Source organism: Acipenser ruthenus, chromosome 11 (assembly GCF_902713425.1).
Source record: "Acipenser ruthenus chromosome 11, fAciRut3.2 maternal haplotype, whole genome shotgun sequence".
NCBI classification, from domain to species: domain Eukaryota; kingdom Metazoa; phylum Chordata; class Actinopteri; order Acipenseriformes; family Acipenseridae; genus Acipenser; species Acipenser ruthenus.
The window spans coordinates 26,779,690-26,799,116 of NC_081199.1; the positions used below are offsets into that span (position 1 = coordinate 26,779,690).

The 19,427-nt window shown below is 37.0% G+C and overlaps 2 protein-coding genes across 11 annotated transcripts in view; one reads left to right on the forward strand and one right to left on the reverse strand.

Annotated features, from left to right (window-relative positions):
- The window catches only part of fam117bb (family with sequence similarity 117 member Bb), an 84,535-nt gene extending 81,629 nt beyond the window's left edge, over positions 1 to 2,906 (forward strand). Inside the window, exon 8 of the mRNA XM_034045368.3 lies at positions 311 to 2,906. Coding sequence (XP_033901259.3) covers positions 311 to 617 — 307 coding nt within the window. The 3' untranslated portion in view covers positions 618 to 2,906. The remainder of the gene's footprint in view (positions 1 to 310) is intronic.
- Positions 2,907 to 12,583: 9,677 nt separating this feature from the next.
- The window catches only part of LOC117426883 (islet cell autoantigen 1-like protein), a 41,837-nt gene continuing 34,993 nt past the window's right edge, over positions 12,584 to 19,427 (reverse strand). For all 10 annotated transcript variants that reach the window (XM_059033539.1, XM_059033532.1, XM_034045045.3 and 7 more), the window contains one exon: positions 12,584 to 15,463. In XM_059033539.1, the coding sequence (XP_058889522.1) occupies positions 15,348 to 15,463 (116 nt within the window). In that variant the 3' untranslated portion in view covers positions 12,584 to 15,347. The remainder of the gene's footprint in view (positions 15,464 to 19,427) is intronic.

Sequence of the window (19,427 nt, forward strand, 5' to 3'; positions counted from 1 at the left end):
GCACCATTAGTGCCACAAGCGTGTTCAACTAGTGCCCCTCCCCCTGTTCTATAGTCTTAATATTGAGATAATAGTATAGGATACATATATTTACACATATAATGTACCATAAAGGGTCATTTCATTAACTTTGTGGGAAATATGTATTACATTTTTAAATAAAAGCATACAGACCCAATGGTCTCCTATTGAGAATATTTATAAATCCTTCAAAAAGGTATTCCCCCACCCAGCCACAGCTTATTCATTCGTACATATGTGGTATTTAAGTATAACATTTTGATTGACCTCAAATATTATTTTGTTGTAGGCCCAGGCAGCTACACGAGATTCCTCCATTCTACTGCCCGGACAAAAACAAAGTAAACTTCATCCCCAAGAGTGGCTCTGCCTTCTGCCTGGTGAGCATCCTCAAACCCCTCCTGCCCACACAGGACTTGACATTCAAGGGCTCCGGCCACAGCCTGATCCCCACAGGCATCATCCCCACTGTGATGCAGCCCATTCCCATGGCAACTGTGCCCAGCAACGGGGAGCAGGAGCGCATCTCCCGTGGGACCAGCACAGCCAGCCAGCAGCCTTTGCTCCCCAGGCACATAGAGGAGCCAGAGAGCTAAAATACAGTGCCCCCGGCAGGCAGAGCACCAGAACTACATTTCATCAGCATCACCTCTCCTTTCTGAATATATTGCATATCACTCGACTGAATGTACTCCATTTCCAGGCACGGATACCTGTGGTTTCTTTTCTTTTTGAACACTGGTACAGTTGCTGGAAGATTCTAAGGAAGTAGTAAGTGGATAAAGCATTGGGTTTCTTAAGTAGGAGAACTGTACTCAAGTTCATCAAGCCTAGTGTTGTCCTTAAGAGAGACTATAGTGTTAAAATAAAGGGAAAAACAAAACACAAGATGCGAACTACAAACCTGTTAACATTGTTCCAACCATAACATTGACTGGGAGCTGCCCTTTAGTAATGGTGTACATCAGTCGATGGGTGCAGGGTCGTTACTGAGACAAAAGTAAAAGGCAAGGTAGACCAAAAAGAACATTTTGAATTAACACAGAAATATATATATATGTAATGTATGTAATTAGTGAAGGTAGTCTCTATGGTAATACAAAAGTTCAAAAATCTTTGAGCCAAACATTCAGTTTTAATGGCTTACCAAAAAGGTTTCTGTAGTGACATTCATAGTTGCACTCTCAGACAAACAAACAACGCTTTGACACTAACGTGTCTTCATCAGGTTCACATTAACAGAGAACAATGTGAACCTGATGAAGACACGTTAGTGTCGAAACACATTAGTTTGTCTGTCTGTCTGTTTTTAAAGTAGGGCGTTCAGTTTGATTTTGTTTTTGACTTGCAATCGCTAATTCTACCAAGGACTGTTTTACAACATCACCATTTAGTAACATGTATTAGGAAGAATGGTCTTCATTTAAGCAAAATGAAAACTGAGGAAAAAACTTTTTTTTTTCTTCTGGTATTTGACTCTTGGAGCATCCCCACTACTGGGAGTAAGGTATGTGCTTTGTTGTGTATGGTGCAAATTACTGCAATGGATCAGCTGTCACCGCTGGGAACCATATAATCTACTTACTGTCTTTTAAAACAGTATAGAATACCATGAATCAAAAGACTGTCTTCTATCTCATGTTCTTTTTGTAAAAATGAACAAACTGCATGGAGAACCAAGTGGATGTTTCATGCCAAGACTGCTACTCTAAGTCAACTACTTGTCTCTTTTAAACTGCTTGTTGATACCAATTGAATTGTTAAAGCACTCCTTGAATAAGCATTTATTTGGGGGAGATCTATCCCATGATAAAACATAAATGTGATTCCATGCAAACTCCATATTGTTGAAGTTGCTCACCAGCCACTACTGAATCTGTCTTTGCAAGCTGTTTTGTATAGTGTTAATTGTAGGTTGAGCCACTGGTTGTCAAAAGATCAGTCAGTGTAGTTTGCTGCTATGAGATAATGAAACGGGCAACAAGAGGAGGAATTGTGGACCGCAGATTAACCATCCATGGATAATCGAAATTTCAAACATTGTACCAGATGACAATATTGATGTCAGGCTACTGATTAAAAAAAATTATGCCGTTTATGCAACCAAGTTTTCTGATCATGTGCAAGTTTGGTTGTACTGTGCTATAGCAGAGACGGACAAATAGGTATACAGTAATATTCAATATTTCAGTTAGGGGTTCAAGTCATAGTTGTCTTATGTATAAAATAGTTGGTTATACAACTTAATTTGAGAACAAAGAGACAATACACACTTGATTAAAATAAATCCAAATTCATCTGTATTTAGTCATTTTTCCTGTTGTCAATATGGCCTGTTAATACTAGCACCCCAACTAAGTAAATTAAACCAGAGGCCATGATGTTCGGGAAACATAAAATCCATTTGCCATGGCAGCGTGACACTGCAGTGCTCTCCGCTGAACAGAAGACTTTTCTGAGTCATTGGGTGTTGCTAGGTAGAAATGGCAATCTAACATTCTGCAGCCCACTCAATTTGGCAAATCAGCCAGCCTGAAGAATCCATCATCACTAAAGTGTTGGCGCTCCCCTGGAAGACAGGTAGTGCTTCTAAATATTCCCAACCTAATTAATCTGCCTGCCATGACTTGTAGTATTTTTTTAAATCTAGGCAATTTGTAACCATCTCATGATTGTAGTGCTCTGGGTGCTCTTCTTCCTGTTTTTACTACCTTGAACAGGCTGGGTATAAAGCACATCAAGGATGTAGGGAGCTATTTTCAAAACTTTCCACTAAAAAATTTAATTGGTACCATTTTGTTCTAAAGAACAAGAAAAACACATATTTAATGCTACAAAATGAGTGAGAAGTAACTTAAAGAATACTGCAATGCCACTCAGCAGTATTTCTGGTTTTCCATCATAAGAGTAAAAAGCCTCCACAGTAAGTACCTGGATATCAGAAAACAAGTGCTTTACTATAAATAATTATGTGGTCATTAGACCTACACAAACCTGCACCTGATTTGATCTTCTGACAACCGATGTAGAGAAGGTATTTAATCCTGGCTCTTTATGGCCTGCGGCTGTAAAAGGTGTAATTTGGGATGGGGAAATATAAAGGTGTGTTACAGATACTGAGGAAATTGTCTCTCAAAGAAAATCTTAAGTCAATAACTGCTGCATGCAATCATAATGACAGGGTCACAATTAGTTTGATTCTTTGGGTGGGCGGCCATTTCACTTGAGTGAAAAAAAAAAAAAAAAACTCTGGCCTTACAATCACTCCCACCCCATTACTGTATGCTCAGCTCACAAGATACACAAGAGCTTGTTTTTGTACTAGAGAAACATTCAGGTTTTTCTTAATTATGCAGTGGATGAATTGTGATACCAGAAATCCAGTCTCATAAAAGTGTCTTATCATGTTGTGACAGGGATTCTTAAAATATATTCTAAATGATATAATAGAAACAAAAAGAAGAAAAAAAAGCAAGTGCAACTTGTTTCCTCTTTGCCTGTCTCTGAAAGGTAGAATTAAACCATGCTATAACCATGCTATAATGAGTAACACTCAGTTCAAGGAATCAAGAGTCATCCCACCTTTTAGAATTGCTGGAAAAAAAAAAAAAAAAAGTTTCTTCTGATTTCAGTTCAAAAGGGGAGGCGGGGGGTAGCTGTTTTGTTGGAGCAGTTGCTGTGGCACAAAGTCAGTGGACATTTCCAATTTCATTCATGAGCTGGCTGGTCTCGGTACTACTGACTGATGTGGCGGCACTGGGGATTTCTAAATACCAAGATTCCAATGCACTCTATGGCACAGGGTTTAGGTGTCTCTCCAGCTGCCTGAACAATTGGTCCATACATGTTCTCTAGAAAGGCTCCTACTTCTTTTCCACTTGAGATGAGATAGGAGAGTATGGGAGTAAAATGACTGCACTTGGAGCAGATTAGTAAATTACCATCTTTGTTTTTGCTATATTTGTGAAACCCATTGTTATGTAAGGTTTCAGATGCATTTTGAACCCAACATTTTCATAAAATACCTGTTTGAACAAAGTACACTATACAGAATTATATTTGGGTTCATTCCGATTTTTAAGCCAATATCTACTGGATTTAATCCATCTGTTTCTTTTAGTGATAAAAGTAACAGGTCTATCAGGTACCATTTCTTTATAAAAAAAAAATAAAAAAAAGACACTGGACTAAATTGGGTCTGGATCTGTAAACACAATAAAATGCACTGGATTTAAAATGTTCAAGTGGATCCTTTTATACATTTGACTGTGTAATTTGTGAAGAGAAAGCAGAATTTGCCTATTTCAAATTAGGGAATTTCTTTTTTTTTGTGACTTTCAACAGCTTGGAAGTGGAAATGCCAAAATGTATCCACATTAGTCACAGCTAGGCCAGTTTTTTAACCACAATAGCATTCCTGCTTTCTAAGTTATATTACATTTAGAAAAGTTCAATTGATCTTGGCCAGAAAAGGGAATACTGACCCAAATGTCTTTATTTATTTCTCATAGCTTATTTATAATGCTGAATCTGTGACCCTGGCGACACTTCAAGTTTGGTCTTGTGGTTTCATATATTAGCAATAAACTCAAACGTTTACATTTTAAACGAGAGACGATTTATGGTGTTGGTATTATCATCAACCATGTCAAATTCATCAGTGTATGAAATGTTAAGTTCTCTACAGTAAATAGTCTCTATACTGTATATAAAATACATTGCAAAAATTAGTTCCTTGCCTTTAGAAAGATATACTTTTGCATACAATAGGTTGCCTTCACTAGTGGTGTTCTAACTTAACATCTTTAGGATATCGAAACTGGGTGGGTGGGGGTCAATTAGCTAAATATTGCAATTTACCTTACTGCTATGAAAACATGAATATGTTGAGGCTTTAACTAGGGTTAATTCAAAACCATCTGCAACTCATTTTCTAGCTTTCCACAGAGGACTTTTGCAAACAACTTTTTCTGCAACAAACTAGAATCTTAATTTTGAAACTGTAGAAAAGAAGGGGGTTCAGGGTCCAAAAGTGGCACTCCGAAGGTACAACCTCTTGAATAATAAGTGCAATTTTGAAGATCCTTGGTGAACAGTCATTTATTATAAGGTATCATTTGCCGGTTATATTGCAGAATGGATGATTAAGGTAATACAGTGCACTCCGTTTATAAGAATCAACCGCATGTAGTGATCAAAACCACTGGGACAAAATCATTCCTATACTATCCCATGTAAAATAATCCGCTTGTAAGAATCAAGCAATTCGCTTAGAAGAATCATTTCGGGGCAAACTGACTACATGTAATACGGCACTGTGTCAAGTGCAATGACATGAACAGCCAATAAAGCTGTTTTTGAATTCAATCACGTCTCACACGATTAGGCACCTACGCAGCGTAGATCGTGCAGTGATGCAGGAAACACTGCATTGTTTGTAATCAAAAGGTGACTGCACCACTGCATTATGCAGGTGTTTTTTGTGTTCTCTGTTAGTGAAAATGTGTTTCAATTAAGTGAATACACATTCATTGAATACATACAGAGTACAGCTGTGTTACTGTGTGATATGCATCCAGGACGGATGCAAGTCTTACAAACGGAGTGCACTGTAGCACAAAGTGACAATGTATTGTTTTTTTTGTGTGATCATCTGACTTTAGAGGAACACAGCAACAAGTATTACTTTAGACCAGTGGTGCACAACTCGGTCCTGGAGGGCCGGTGTCCCTGCAGGTTTTTATTCCAACTGCACCCTAAAGTACTTTATCGGACCTTATTAGAAGCTTAATTGGTCCAATTAACTAATTAAGGGTATGGTTAGAACAAAAACCAGGAGGGACACCGGCCCTCCATGACTTGAGTTGTGCACCACTGCTTTAGACAATGGAAAATACAAACTTAAAATGCTGTACAGGGGCTCCAGAGTGGCGCATCCGGTAAAGGTGCTCCACGTGGAGCGCAGGATGCGCCCTATAGCTTGTGGTCACCGGTTCGAGTCCAGGCTATTACACTGCCGACCGTGGACGGGAGCTCCCAATTGGCCGAGCGCCGTCCGGGTGGGGAGGGCTTAGGTCGACCAGGGTATCCTCGGCTCACTGCACACCTGCGACCCCTGTGGACTGGCCAGCGTCTGCGGGCTTGCCTGTAAGCTGCGTTGTCCTACGACGCAGTAGTTCTGGGTTGGCTGCATGGTAGACCTGCAGAGTGAAAAGAAGCTGTCGGCTGACAGCACACGTTTGAGAACAGCGTGTGTTAGTTTTCGCCGCTCCTGAGTCAGCGCGGGGGTGGTAGCGGTGAGCTGAGCCTAAATACAATTAAAAATGGGGTAAAAAACCTCACAGAAGGGGTAAAGAACAAACAGTTGTTGTTTGCATCTGCGGGAAAGTGAAATTCGATTTCTCAGACAATTAAATTTTGCCTGCCAGCAAAGAGTATGTGATTTCCATTAGTGAGGTATTGTGTGTACTGGAAATGTTTTATTATTTTTATTTATGCAGTAGTAGGTTTCAAATCTGTTAGTACAAGTACATTCCCAGACAGTGTCTTTGCAAGACAGTTTTGATATCTGTTCTTTCGGGGCGATGTTCAGTGTGTGTCTGGTATGGTGTTGAGTTACTGGTGGTGTCTTCAGTCTGCTTAGTTTGAAGGCAAACATGCGATCAGTCTTTCTGAAAGAGGGCTCAGTACTGTATTAAGTAACTTCAGTTCAGGTATGGGAGCATGATTCAAACTGAAAAAGCATTAAGGCAAGGATGGAAGTGTGTAATAGTGTGTTTTCTTTTATTTGTTCAGCGTTTATTAAGCTATTATGTTGTGCTTTATGGATACAAAGTACTACTTGAGTGGTCCATGGCTCTACAGAAAAGAAAAAAAAGAAAGAGTATGGACTATGGCTTCTTACTTGTTTTACGAAAACCTGTTAACATTTCCAAGGTGACAAAAAAAAAAAAAAAGTAAAAAAGTCTGCTTGATTCTTATCACTTGACTGCTTTTGTAGTTCTGTTCTCAGGAATATAAAAATAAAAAAACAGCATTTCATTCAAATATATGTACTGTATGTGTTTATATCTATATATATATATATATCTATATATATATATATATATCTATATATATCTATATATATATATATATATATATATATATCTCTCTTAACTACTTGTGTGTGTGTGATATACTTGTAGTCATAAGTTTACATACCAATGGAAATTTATAATTTCTAGAAATTTCTCAAAAACAAAGAATTTTAGGAAAAATCTTTTGTAGCAAATGTTTTGCTTTTGTGGATGAGGAAAGAAAGTTATAAAAAATAGATTTATTTCAGCATTTTTTTTTTTTGCATGAAAAATGCTAATTCAAAAGTATTCATACCATTTGATGCTACGATGTCTACAAGATGCTAGAAATTTCAATAGGATAATGCAGAACCTAACTCTAAAAAAGTATAGAAAATGCTGTATTGTAGGTGAACATTCTTAGAGAGTATAAAAGGGTTAGGCATAGGATGATTGCTGTCATTACCAATGTCAATATGGGACAAAGTAAATAGCTATCTAAAGACCTTAGGCAGACAGTGATTAAACTGTCATGAAGCTGGAGGATACAAGAAGATTTCCAAGCATTTGGAGTATCCCAGTTTCAACTTATGTTTCTATTATCAAGAAGTAAACAAGACTCATGGTACTGTCTCAACGCTTCCTCGGTCTGGAAGAAAGAAGGTTCTTTCACCAAGAACAAGTAAAAGAATTGTGAGGAAGGTTAATAACAATCCAAGATTGACTGTCAAAGATATTCAAAGTGAATTGGCTGCAAGTGGGACTGGGGTTTCCATTTCAACCATAGGTTGAGTATTGCATGGTGAAGGTCTCAATGGTCGCAGGCCAAGGAAAAAGCCACTCTTAGGAAAACGTCACAAGGACAATCACTTAAAGTTTGCAAAACAGCATTTGAAAGATGAATGAGTTCTGGTCAAAAGTTTGTAATCACACACGGACATAAGCCCAATATACCTTGCAAAGCCTGCCTGCATTAACCGAGATCGCTATAATACAATTACGAGTAGTGACTGTAATAAAGTGCGTCCTGCATTCATTCTTTTTTAAATTATAAATTAAAATCGCTTATTAAAATATTGCACCCTTGTTTGCATGCAGTTTCTTCGTTCTGCATCCATGAAAACATTAAACCAATTTTAAATGGCTAGCAGGGATCAGTCAAATTCTTAAAAGGTGAAGAAAACATCAGGGAAAAACAGGGAAAACAACAATCCTAAATATAATAAAAATATTTAAGTTATATTTACTAACTCCTAATAAAGTCAATAAAAAAATGACCACTTACAACTAGCGTTTCTAGTGGCAAATCACACTGCCATTTCCACTGGATTGCGTGTGTGAGATTGTCAAAGACATTGTAAATGACACAAACTGCACCGATCTCAAAGACATCCAGCTGCACAGAACTTCGTGCACAGCAGTGATAAATTCAGTCCTGGGGCCATGCTTTTTAATTGTTTTAGTTTTTATTATGGTTCCTTTCGGGAAGAAGTAGGCAGGTTTTTGTAAAAGTAGTTGTCCTTCATTACAAATGCTAGTAACAGATTTGGCCTAGTCAAAGTTCTGATCTAAATCCAATTGAGAATCTTTGGTATGATTTGAAGGCGGCTGTGCACAAGAGAAGTCCTTGGAACTTGAATCAACTGGAACAATTTTGCGTTGAAGAAAGGTAAAAAAAAAAACCCCACCCAACTAAATCATGCTAAAAGCTCATTCACAAATATCCTACTTGTTTAAAAGAGGTTATTATTGCTAAAAGGTGCCTCAACCAGCTATTAATTTAATTTTCCTTGTCAGGGTATGAATACTTTTGAATTAGCATTTTTGGAGTTCTGCAAAAAAATTGCTGAAATGAATAATTGTAGACATCCATTTCTTGTAACTTTTTCTTCAACCACAAAAGCAAAACTTTTGCTACGAAAATATTTCCCCTAAAATTATTTGTTTGAGAGAAATTATACATTTCCATTGGGTTATGTAAACTTTTGACTACAACATACAATTCCAGCAGGGCGATTTAGACATCTGTTTAACAATTGCCTCTAGCGTGTTTTCAAATAAATCATATTGTTAGAATGTGCAGGAAAAAAAAGATAGTAAATGTTATAAAAAAAAATAAAAAAAAATAGTTCTTGCAAAGGACTGTGTAATAGACCTAGAATTGCTCCTCTTATAAAACAAGATGTGATCACTGTACATGTAATCAGACTTACAAAATACTGTAAAAGGACAACTGAAACCAAGTTTGGTTTAACTCATCCTGATATGAATCCAGTAATCCATCCTTTGAACTCTTATGTTGTAATGTTGAAGAATTATCATTTTATTTTAAAGCACTAAGTGTAAAACCAGGTTCATAATTGTATAACAGTACAACTAATGCTCTTCTTTATTCATCCCTCAATTCCATACGGACACAGACTGGATTTATATATATATATATTAGTTTTTGGTTTTTTTTGGTCAAATTCTTCCCAAAACCAAAGAACAGTAAAATGTAGCAAGTCTATTTTGCGAGTATAATTTTGGTTTAATTTCCCCCCGTAACATCTGACTAGTTGACTTCAACATTTACCATTTAATTAAGTTTATTCAAGAGGGGTGAAAAGGTTAATCTCTCAATTTAAATGAGAAAAATGTCCACTAAACAACAACACTTTTAAAGCAAAGGGCTAAATGTGAGAGAAAAGGGAATCCTGTTATATATCTTTTGTACACAATTAATAAACAAGATAGATCTAGCTTACCCCAATTACCACGAGCTGCTCCACTGAGCTGGGTTAACCTCATCCTGCAACCCAGACTATAGCCCCTCGATACCTGGGTAACAGTCCCCATAGTCACCTCTAAAATCTGTTAATCAAGGCACAACTGGGAGGCTGTTCATTTCATAAGTCTGGGATCACAGGGAATTTAAAACATTCAATACAGTGCAATGTTACAATTTAAAATGAATAGAATAATTTTACTGTTGTACTTTTGCCCCACTGCACTTGTTGCTTTTATTTTAATTTTACAAAAATGTGATTATGCCGAGACTAGATTTTCATTCTCCTGTTATGTAGACTGAGCATCAAAATAAATGTATCACTTATATTTGAGCATCACAACAAACATTACTTATATTTGGATAAAATTCACTAGATGCAATTGAAAAATGACAAACTCTTTTAGAGCAGGTGCAGTGACTTTTAATTGTGCCGATTAACAATTGACATCATGAAGATGCTGCAAAATGATCCGTCGATCTTGGGCAGGTGTTGTGACTCTTGGTCTCCCAGTTCGTGGCCTGGCATTGACAATGAGTGTCTGGTTATACGGTCTCGCCAGGTTTGAAATTGTTGGCTGTGAGCACCCAAGACGGCGAGCCACAGTACGCTGCCCTAGTCCAGCCTCCCACATGTCAATTGCATGAAGGTGCTGCTCTCTTGACAAACATGGCATATTGTGTTTTTTTCAGTGATTTTCTTTATTGCTTTTATTCAAGCTTGCAATTCAACAGCTGAAATCACTCCAAATACAGTCTCCAATCAACTGTCTCACTAATTATTATTATTATTATTATTTATTTCTTAGCAGACGTCCTTATCCAGGGCGACTTACAATTGTTACAAGATATCACATTATTTTTTACATACAATTACCCATTTATACAGTTGGGTTTTTACTGGAGCAATCTAGGTAAAGTACCTTGCTCAAGGGTACAGCAGCAGTGTCCTCCACTGGGGATTGAACCCACGACCCTCCGGTCAAGAGTCCAGAGCCCTAACCACTACTCCACACTACATATGCTTCAGTCATGGTCAAGGATGAATGATTGAGTGATTAAAAAGAAACCAAAAACATTTCAATGTCCATCATTTATACCTTATTTTTTTTCAAAAATAAAATGTGTTATAATTAGCGATAGTTTTTTTTTGATGCTCGGTATATTAACAAATCATGCGAGCTTGAACAGGTCACCTTGCAAATCGATATTTCTCTGTACAACATGCAAATATTCAAAACTTGTGCCTTTCACTCAGTTCTAACGCTTTCCCCCAAGAGGAGAGAGCTAAACCATCCACTATCCAATCTAGTTCAACTCAATAATATCATTCAATGCACAGCAGTCGGCGTGAACCAAGGAGCTTTTGCCAAAATAATAAATAATGACAATTCCTTGAAAGTCTGTTTCAGTTGTCCTTACAGTTATAAGCTGAGAATTACTTTTTTTAAACATTTCACTTTTTCAACTTGAAAAAATACCTTTGTATGCATGATATTGTACATACATTTAATGAGAAGTAAAGTAGACTGGTTAAGAAACTGAATGTGTCTGATGTTTGTTTAACACACCTACAAAGAACCTCTATAAGGTACTGCACAATGATTTCACAAAATGCAATTTACTGTCTGCAGACGGGTGTCGGTATAAAATACAGAGAAAATGCCACAGCGTCCTAGAATACAAAACGTAATCTCTGGTGGTGAAAACTGCACTGGTCATTATTGACTCCCTAGCGTCCTGCTTCAGGTCACTTCACTCCCAGGTACATGTACAGAAATCCAGTGTTTTTCACTTCAATAATAGCTACATGATAGAAAGTGTAGCATGTGGTTGATTGAGAGCGAGTCCTCCCAGGGCTGTCTGGCCAGCAGAGTTACAGTTTTTGACTGCAATTTCCTGATCTCGCTCTTCCCAAACCAGACCTATGTCTGACATTTCTCTGATGTCTTCAGTGCCTTCTGAAAATATTTTGACAAGGAAAATGCAGAAACAGCTTTGGCTGCACGAGCTATCGAAGACCAAAGACCCACTACATTTTTCCTCCCAGTTTTTTTAGTGGGGATTTTACTTCACACATTAAGCAGCCAGGTAACCCCTGTGTGCATGCATTGATGTTATACCACTCACACACAAAAGATTTAAACTTCCAAAGCATTATTCACTTATCTTTTTACAAAAGACTTGCAACATGCAGTGAATGATTATACTGTGAAAATAATTACTGTGGTTAAAATGGATGTAAAACAAAATGTAAAAAAAAATTACATTAGTAAACTCAATCGCCAATTTTGCAAAGTAAATACTCCATTAAAATATTTGTTTGTTTTTATTTCCCATAATAATCTGTATTTGACTACCTACTACAATCAAAGCAATTTCCTAAAAAACTAGAGTGGATCCAGTATTCATGTACTGAATAAATAGCAGATGAAGATAACTTGCAGCCCAATACTGAAAAAAGTGTCATTGTTCTATGTTTTATTAGTCTTAAAAAAAAAAAAAAAGAACCTGCTACTTCCAGTGTTCTCCAGCAGGAGACTCTACATCTCAGTAGACACTGCAGGCAAAGGAACACTGTACTCTGATCACTTCAGAGCGAGATTAAACCTGAAAACATAATTTCACAATATCCTTGAAGTCAGACTCCAAGGCAAGGACATTAGACAGACAGCAAGATCAAACCGTGTCACATCACATTAAATCATTTTCAAAATCAATGTGTGCTAGAGACAAATTGCTGAAAGGCTTACATTTTAATAGATATATATTTATGTATGTATACATAGATTCCAAGATAAATTCTTTACAAAGTTGAAGATCTAAATAAACACAAGGACTTTTTCATTTAAATAGGTATATAAATACAAAAGTGTTAGAATACAGTTTACATTCTTTCCAGTGTTAAAAGAAAAACACAGCAGTTTGAAAACTGCAGCATCCCCTTTCTTCCCATAAAAAAAAAATCTAAATGTTGAACACAAGAATTTTCATTCAAACTAAACACCAAGTACCATAAAAAAAAAAAAGTTTCTTTCCAAACACACAAAAGAAAAGTAATACTGCAGCTTTAAATTGCAGTTGCACAACAAAATATTGTAAAACAACAAAACACTTGAAGGGTCAGCTCTCTGTAAAACATGTTCCACTATGAAGGACAGTGTTGAATAAATAACTGCATCAAATGAATTCTGTGTTCACCTAAATCCTAAAAGTTCTAAATCATTACTGCAGGGTAACTACTGGGGTCAGTCTTTACATGCGCACACGTTTTATTTGAAATGGGTTCAGGATAAATGCAGCCCTCTTGTGAACCTGTGGTGTGTCACTGCAGATACTGCTGTAAATCAGGTGCATGCAGAGAACTTCATTTTATATTAAGTCCCTGCAAATATACACTGTAGTAGTACTGAAATCCTCCCAAAAATAAACATCTTAAAGTACTTATTATCCTAGTCTCTAATATGGTGTTCTCATCCTGGCTGCAGCATACAAAGTGGTAATGTGCCAATTTAAAATGACTGCAACATGCAGTACTTGGTCATACTTTTTAGGGGACATAATCCCAGTCTTACTTAAAACATCAGAGCACAAGTATAGGTAACAGTTAGTGGTTATACAGTGAAAACATGCCCTTTTGTAACAGTTCAATGGATTAGGTAGTGCTTACAGAACATGTTTTATAAACAGATGCTGTACCTTCAATATTTCTTCTTCAGGCACCAAAATAACAAAAAAAACAACAAACAACATTTCAATGTAGACTTCAAACACAAGTTGTTGTCCCCAAATTGTAACAGCACAACATCCTTTAAAATGAATCATCCCTCTTTTTTTAACCAATAATATAATGTAACCAAACTTCTAGGTTGTCTGTCTGAACAGTAATACAGCCAGGAAAGATGCCTGACATATTTAGAACTGCTGTGCATAACTGACTAGCTGTATTAAGTACAGGCAAGTCAGGTCGTATAAGAAAGGAGTCCTCAGAAGCCTGTAACTGCAGATCTATTACCAAGTCTAATGTATTTTTGGTAATAAACAGAGAAACGGTTAACGTTGTTCACAAAATACCTACTCCCCTAGCAATAATGAATCTTTTTAAATTTTGACAATAATAAAAACAAAACAACGTTTCTAAAGCCAAAACTTATTTTTCCACTGTTCTCCCAGCCACGGAAGCAATTAGGAGGAGAGATGTGTGTTTTTTTTTTTTTTAATGTGTTCAGTTAAGGGCAGTTTTAACATTAACACCAATTTCTAATCTACCATGTCAGCTGTTCTATCCTTCAAGTTCTGATTTCTAGTTTAGTGCATTGCTTCATTTCAGTTAATCACAGTTTCTCTGTTTGAAGACACAGACCAAAAAAAGGCAAATAATCCATAAAAATATCAGGATGCCTTTTCAGTCCAGTGTTTCTATGTGTGTTTTGAGACCATGTTCCAGTTATAGTTAATGCATTATGCTATGACCTAGCATGTAATATTTTATTGATTGATTCATGGTAAGTGTTTATTTTGAATTAGATTTATAAAATACATCTACAAAACAGAGAGGTTTAAACATTAAATTAGTAATATACTAAGCCAGCCACTGTGCATTCTGGAAACTTTCCTGGCAAAAATCAGAGTCAACAAATGTCATCTGCATCAAGGCAGGTTTCCTGAAAAAGACATTTTGGAAGAGATTTGAGAATGAATGAAGCCTGGACTGAAAAGGCGTAAAAAACAAAACAAACAAAAAAGCAGCATCTCTAAAACAATACAATAACTCTGCAGATAGACAGACAACACATCGTCTGTGTACCAAGCATAGCACTTCTTAGGGATGTGAGTTTCTTTGGATTACTAGTAGTAGGAAACCCCAGAGATAGAGGGTTAAATTTATCCCTTGTGTCGGGCACTTCTTGTTCCAAGGTTTAGAGATGGGTGGGATCTATCAAAAGTGACTTGCTGAAGAACAAACACTCTCAGTGGCAGACTTGCGGATCAAAAATGTTAACTTTCTTTATAAACAGAAAAAAAAGACTCGTAATCTCTTCAAGAAAGCGAGACGGATATTTGCACTGGTTTACTGCAAAATGAAAGGTTGAACATCTTGATTAGCAAATGGTTTCCCTATAACTACATTACACTTATACATTATATCTTCTACCACTAGGAAGATAGTACAGGTAGAGAATGATACTGAAGGTTGTTAATTTGTTTTTAAAAAAGGTTCTTTTTTAAATAACAGCAATCCATTTGGCAACTAGATTACACCAGTTTACTAGTTTTTAAAAAAGCTCCCAGTCTTAAATGTAGCAATCTATGGGGAGGGGGGGGGGGTGATCATTTCTGTTCTTACCATAGATTGCAATTGTGTTAAAAAAAAAAAAAGAAATAGATTGGTGTCTATTTGTGTAATCCCCTCTGGAAAGCAATGATCCCTGTGGTACACAGAGCTGATGGTGTTAAAACAGCAAATCTCACACACGCCTGACTATGGGACACAATCTTCTTCAGGCAGTCAACAGCTCATCATCAGTGCGGCCAATGGCATCCGGGTTTGAAAGGGGGTCCAGGTCAGCAAACAGGTTAAACCAGGCCGACATGTCTCGAGGGGTGCTCTTTGAAGCTATGGGTGGTAAAAAGGGGGTGAAAAAGCTGGTTAGAAATGTCTTGATCAAATATACATGTCCTGAATTCACATGAGTTGAGAATGCACTTCAATCCTACCAAGACAGAGACCCAAGAGTCTATTCAGTTGATCTAAACATGAAGACCATGTATATAGTACCTCCGATACCTGTATACCAACACTGCAACAACCAACATCTCCAACACTGCTTGGGATTCCTTTTCTGTCTGTAAGATCCACAGCCATCAGAGTAACCAAACCTAACACATGCATGGCCTCTATAGGTTCTTTCCGAGGGTTCATTGAAAGGAAAAGGCTTCTCCAACCCTAGAGTACAACAAACTGTCTGTTTTTGTATCATTAAATGCATTACACTTTCTGGTCCCACTGGGACTTCACACACAAATAAAATTATTTATTATATATATATATATATATATATATATATATATATATATATATATATATATATATATATATATATATATATAGCATTGTTTAAGAACATAAGAACTCCCTGTATGTATGATTTATTACTAACATTGCTAAATACAATCAAACATATGGTGGAAAGAGGACTGCGTTAGAACAAGGTTACTTGTTTTATGGCCATGGTATTAAGATCTGACAGTTATCTCATTAGTAATACATAAGTAGAGGAGACTTGAAAACAAATCTGCTTAACTTCCACACAGTGCATGTGGAGATGCTGGGATATTGATCCTGCTCTACTGGCCCTATTCCCCTTGGCAGCTTCACTTTCACGCTCCTGTGAAGGGACAAGGCCTCCTTGAAAACGAGCCTTCAAGTTCAAACAAGTATAAAATGTCTTGCATCAGATAAATAAATAAGCAGAAAGCAGTAATTTCGAATTACCTAAACATGCTGGAGCCCTAAAAGAAATTGAACAAGAAAATTGCAAAAAAACTGTCATAGCCATGGAAACTTACAGCAGAGACAAAATAGCTTCACCCAAAAGTTTTCATGACATCAACAGATGAAATCCCTTGCGTAATCCTATAGCATGTGCCTTGTTTACTTGTATTACAGCATGTGTCAGCACAAGCAGTTAAAATACACAACGATTACAGCTTTGCAAGTCTTGACAGATTCACAATGGAAGACATATCATGTCACACAACATGTAGTTGGCCATTCTAAAACACTGATGATAGTCTAAAAGACTGAAACGTTTGCATCGTTTGTCATTTAATAAAAGATGTTTTTAACCTTATCATTTCGACTGTTGGACTTGTTTCCTGTTGCAGAGAGCGAGTCCACTTGTTGCTACCATTCTAAAACAATGAACTTTAAATTTTCCAGCCATGTCACCATACCATGTTGGATTTTGGCATTTGAACTTACTATTGTATTTTATTATTACATTTCATAAATAAGGGCGTCTGCTAAGAAATAAATAAATAAAATACAAAGAACCTTAATCTTTTCTAAACTATAAATATAAATTGGTATCCCTATACACAGTGGAATGACCCCATCAGGAGTTAGGAACTCTCTCCTTGTAAAAGGAATCAAATTGGTTTTATTCTCAAAAGGACTATTTGACCAACAATTACTGAGACAAAGCTTGCGTCAAGTCTTAACCCTTTTGGCACAGTAAAGTGTGTACTAGTGGCATCACATTTAAACATTTAGTTTAATACTACTTCTAAATGTTTTACCATTGACTAATTTAAACCAAACTCTGAAATGTCATCCATTGAGTAAAGTATTTATTTGCTTGGTTATTTTTAGGAACAGTTTATGGGAGTACATTCTTATTGCTTATTAAATGGGAATCACTACTTCTGTATAGTTTAATTTTGGTTTGCATTTTTCACTAGTCCCTTGATTTTACTTTTGGAAATTTCAGCACAAAAAGTAAACAGTACAGTTTACACACATTTTACAAATACTTACAATTCTAGAAGCCCTAGTGTGTACTTGTTATTCTACACAGATTTCACCCCAAGTACGGCAAAACCATTTACCAATGAACTTTTACAAAACAAAACTTCTGATGCTGATGTTATTTGTGTGTGTTAGTCAGAACAGTGTCACACCCAGCCAATTTTTTCCCCAGACAGAACATGCACAGATTCAAAGTACTTAAGTCTGGACTTGCTGCCTTTAGGGCTGTCTTTTAACACTCGTTCATTCGTTACACGCAATAAGTCAACAATTAAAAATGTGAATGTTTAAACTTGTGTACATCATGGACGGGCCCCCAGAAGACCCATCACCCCAAAACTTTCCACTAGTCTGATATTGGATTCCTAATCAAGGCCTGAAATATCACCTTGCTACCCTGGGCTCCCCACAACCAGTACCTACTGATTCGTGCCCCTGATCCTTAGCCAGCTTTGTGGCTGCTGTTGAAGGATCTGGAATACCTTGTCTCCACCTCTGGGCCACCTCCTATTCCTATTACTGCGGAATCTGAGAATACCCCACCACTACTGATAGCAGAATATCTTTAGGCTGAATTCAACTCCCAGGCAGGCTATGCCAGGCACAGTAAAGTGCATTCTTTCTTTTTTCCCCCCCACACTGCCTCTTTTACAAATACACTTGGCTCCCCATACACAACAAACTCCTTTTAAACCTATGGGGTCAGGACAACAATGTCAACAGGTTGCAGGTCTACTATTGGAAACCAAGAAGACACCAATTCAGTTAAATGCAAGGCTTACTGTACCTTAACTGTTCTAAAAAGGCATATGTGACCATTCCTCAATGATTCACATCACATGGGTTTCTCATTTCTGGTCTGAGCCCATGATAAATGACTATTGATAGCAAACCTTTCAGCACAAAAGTTAATTCACAAACATGTAAGGTCTATAGGAGGACACTATCTATCTATCTATCTATATCTATCTATCTAATGCTGTCTGTGATGTAATCATTTTATAAAATGAATTATTTCCTGCAAATATGATGGATACCAGCTTTCCTTTGCAAATGAGTTTCACTCTTCAACAGTTCTAAAGGTCATCAAATCCATTATGAAGATTGAGAGACAAAGTAACATAATCTGAGCCCTTTTAAAAGTGAAATCTATGACCGGATTCCCCTCCAGGGGATCCTGTGTAATGCTCTTTCCCTCTGCAATTCCAATAAACCCCTAATTCACCACAAAGGGATGAGATCACACATCTAAAGATTGCAGTTTCGCATCCCAGCTTTCACCAATTCCTCCAGGGTCTGCCCCTAATCCTAGAGATGCAGTCTTCTGCTGATCTTCACCGCCATTTAGTAGGAAAGGTAACACTCCTCGCTCAGGGATGGTGAAAGTAGGAGACAGCTGGCTGCACTGTGGAGCCAGGGCACAAGATGCTTGCACAGAACTAGCTTCAGTAAAAACCAAAGGCTCCCACTGAAGCCTCTCCCAGCGCTGACTGTCTAGAGGGCAGTCATCTGAATAGGTATTGATCAAATTGCTGAACTGGTTTAAATGTGTTTAAAATTATTCCTGTATCAAATGTACCTTTTCTAGGTATCTGACAGTTAATAGGCAAAGGCATGATTTTTAACAAATCACTGTGACACCCAAGCTGCCTGATTTCTATACATGCTGTAGTGCAGTAAGCTATTTTTTTTTTTTTTTTTTTTTTTAAACAGGGCAAATATACAAAATCAAGGCAGTTACCGTGTTCACTGTGTGCAGTAGAGGGAGAGAAATGGGAAAATATATACTAACCTCAAATGAGAACTTCTTTAATACAATAGATACATCCAAATCATATCCTTCTGCTACTATATATATATATATATATATATATATATATATATATATATATATATATATCAAAATAAAAGCCTAACTTGCAGAGAATGACCAACGTCTCCCAGCGCATCCCTCAGTTACGCCTTGAAAAATCAATGAGAGAAGAACGCTGACAGAGCATCTTGAAAAATGAAACGTAGGTGAGTTTTATTGCCAACTGTAACATTGCTG